At 33.7% G+C, this 2,321-nt stretch overlaps 1 protein-coding gene across 1 annotated transcript in view; it reads right to left on the bottom strand.

Annotated features, from left to right (window-relative positions):
• The window catches only part of LOC107705766 (otogelin-like protein), a 36,907-nt gene extending 35,082 nt beyond the window's left edge, over positions 1-1,825 (bottom strand). The window contains exons 1-2 of the mRNA XM_016509218.1: positions 1,784-1,825; positions 1,321-1,389 (exon numbers count right to left, since the gene is read on the bottom strand). Of these exons, the coding sequence (XP_016364704.1) occupies positions 1,321-1,389; positions 1,784-1,825 (111 nt within the window). The remainder of the gene's footprint in view (positions 1-1,320; positions 1,390-1,783) is intronic.
• Between the last annotated feature and the right edge of the window lie 496 nt (positions 1,826-2,321).

The following is a 2,321-nucleotide window of genomic DNA, read 5'->3' as shown; positions in this document are numbered from 1 at the left end:
ATTTTTAAAATGTTTGTTTTGATGTCAAATACGTCTTGCTGTTTTGCTTTTTTGTTAAAGCAGTGTTGCTGTTGTAAAGTTGTACAGCTACAGTTGTGTTGCTGGGTTTTAAAGCAGGTTTGATTTTTTTTCTTCCTTATCCCTCTGTACAGGCAGGATTTCACTGTCCACTCTGTTCAAATGTGGATGAATGGCTACACATAGATGTGTGCACACACTGTCAGAACTGTGTGAGATCACTACCATCCTGCTTTTGTGGGGGTGGGTAGGGGTGTTAAATATTTATTTATTTATTTATGTTTTTTTTTTTTCCCCCATAGGTTTATAACATTCTAAAAGCTCTTTATTCCAAAGATACTACATGCTAGTCAGTGTATTCAGCAGGTGTAATGTATTGTAAGTTGCTTCAGAAGTATTGCAAGTATTACGTACAATAAAACAGTGCATTGACATAAAAAAGGAAATTTACTTTTGGTACTTAAGTACTTTTAAAAGCAAGTACTTCTGTACTTTTACTTAAGTAAAAATCTGTCTTTACAACTTTTACTTGTAATGGAGTAATATTTGACCAGCAGTATCTGTACTTTCACTCAAGTAATGGAGTTGAGTACTTTGTCCGCCTCTGCATATTGGTACCTTAAAGGAACATATTAGTACCTAAAGTGTACATATTAGTATCTAAAAGGTACAAAAGTGCACCTTTTGAAAAGGTACCGCCACAGTGACAGCTTTTGTACCTTTTCATCTGAGAGTGAAAAACCCCTAAAGAATTGTACCATTGTAAACTTTTTTTTGTCAAAATACCATTTATAAATTAATATGGGATATCTACGTTTTTAAAATGTTTTTGTTATTTTGTTGAATGTATTATGACTAAAACAATATTACCACAATTTCACTGTAGTAGGAATAAAAAATAAGGTATTTCAGGAAAACTATGGTACCATAGTAGATTTTATAAGGGCCAACTGCAATGTGTACATTATTAATTCATAAAAAAGTAAAATTCAAAATTATTCCAAATTAAAATTAGACTTACCTTGAAGCACAAATAGCTTGAAAATGAAAAGTGTACAGAGTGAAAACAGTTGAATGTCCCGCTGTTCGTTCATCTCAGTCGACGGGCGTCCTTCAACGATCAAGAAATTACGAGTTTCATCATTTTAGGAGGATCGATTGAAATTCTCCTTCAGAAAAAGATTCTCATAGGATTAATCAAGTTCAAATCTCTGAGGTACGATTAACAAACTAAAGTGATTTGTCCCAGAGTAGTGAAGGATAAACGTCCATCTTCTGTACAGTCAGAGGAGGATGATGTACCTGCGCGTTCTGCGGCATCAGGAGGACGGAGCGCACCTGCGCGCAGGTAACAGGTAACTCATCATCTACCTGATGTACGGAACGACATACAGATCATATGATATCCCAGTCACAGGAGAAGTACTCTGAATACAAGTTTAATTTAACTCACAATGACCAATAAAACAGTGCATTGACATAAAAAAGGAAATTTACTTTTGGTACTTAAGTACTTTTAAAAGCAAGTACTTCTGTACTTTTACTTAAGTAAAAATCTGTCTTTACAACTTTTACTTGTAATGGAGTAATATTTGACCAGCAGTATCTGTACTTTCACTCAAGTAATGGAGTTGAGTACTTTGTCCGCCTCTGCATATTGGTACCTTAAAGGAACATATTAGTACCTAAAGTGTACATATTAGTATCTAAAAGGTACAAAAGTGCACCTTTTGAAAAGGTACCGCCACAGTGACAGCTTTTGTACCTTTTCATCTGAGAGTGAAAAACCCCTAAAGAATTGTACCATTGTAAACTTTTTTTTGTCAAAATACCATTTATAAATTAATATGGGATATCTACGTTTTTAAAATGTTTTTGTTATTTTGTTGAATGTATTATGACTAAAACAATATTACCACAATTTCACCGTAGTAGGAATAAAAAATAAGGTATTTCAGGAAAACTATGGTACCATAGTAGATTTTATAAGGGCCAACTGCAATGTGTACATTATTAATTCATAAAAAAGTAAAATTCAAAATTATTCCAAATTAAAATTAGACTTACCTTGAAGCACAAATAGCTTGAAAATGAAAAGTGTACAGAGTGAAAACAGTTGAATGTCCCGCTGTTCGTTCATCTCAGTCGACGGGCGTCCTTCAACGATCAAGAAATTACGAGTTTCATCATTTTAGGAGGATCGATTGAAATTCTCCTTCAGAAAAAGATTCTCATAGGATTAATCAAGTTCAAATCTCTGAGGCACGATTAACAAACTAAAGTGATTTGTCCCAGAGTAGTGA

The sequence above is a fragment of the Sinocyclocheilus rhinocerous genome, unplaced genomic scaffold (assembly GCF_001515625.1).
Source record: "Sinocyclocheilus rhinocerous isolate Xijiao unplaced genomic scaffold, SAMN03320098_v1.1 scaffold834, whole genome shotgun sequence".
NCBI classification, from domain to species: domain Eukaryota; kingdom Metazoa; phylum Chordata; class Actinopteri; order Cypriniformes; family Cyprinidae; genus Sinocyclocheilus; species Sinocyclocheilus rhinocerous.
Note: the sequence above shows the minus strand (reverse complement) of the source record. Positions and strands in the feature narration are given on the sequence as shown.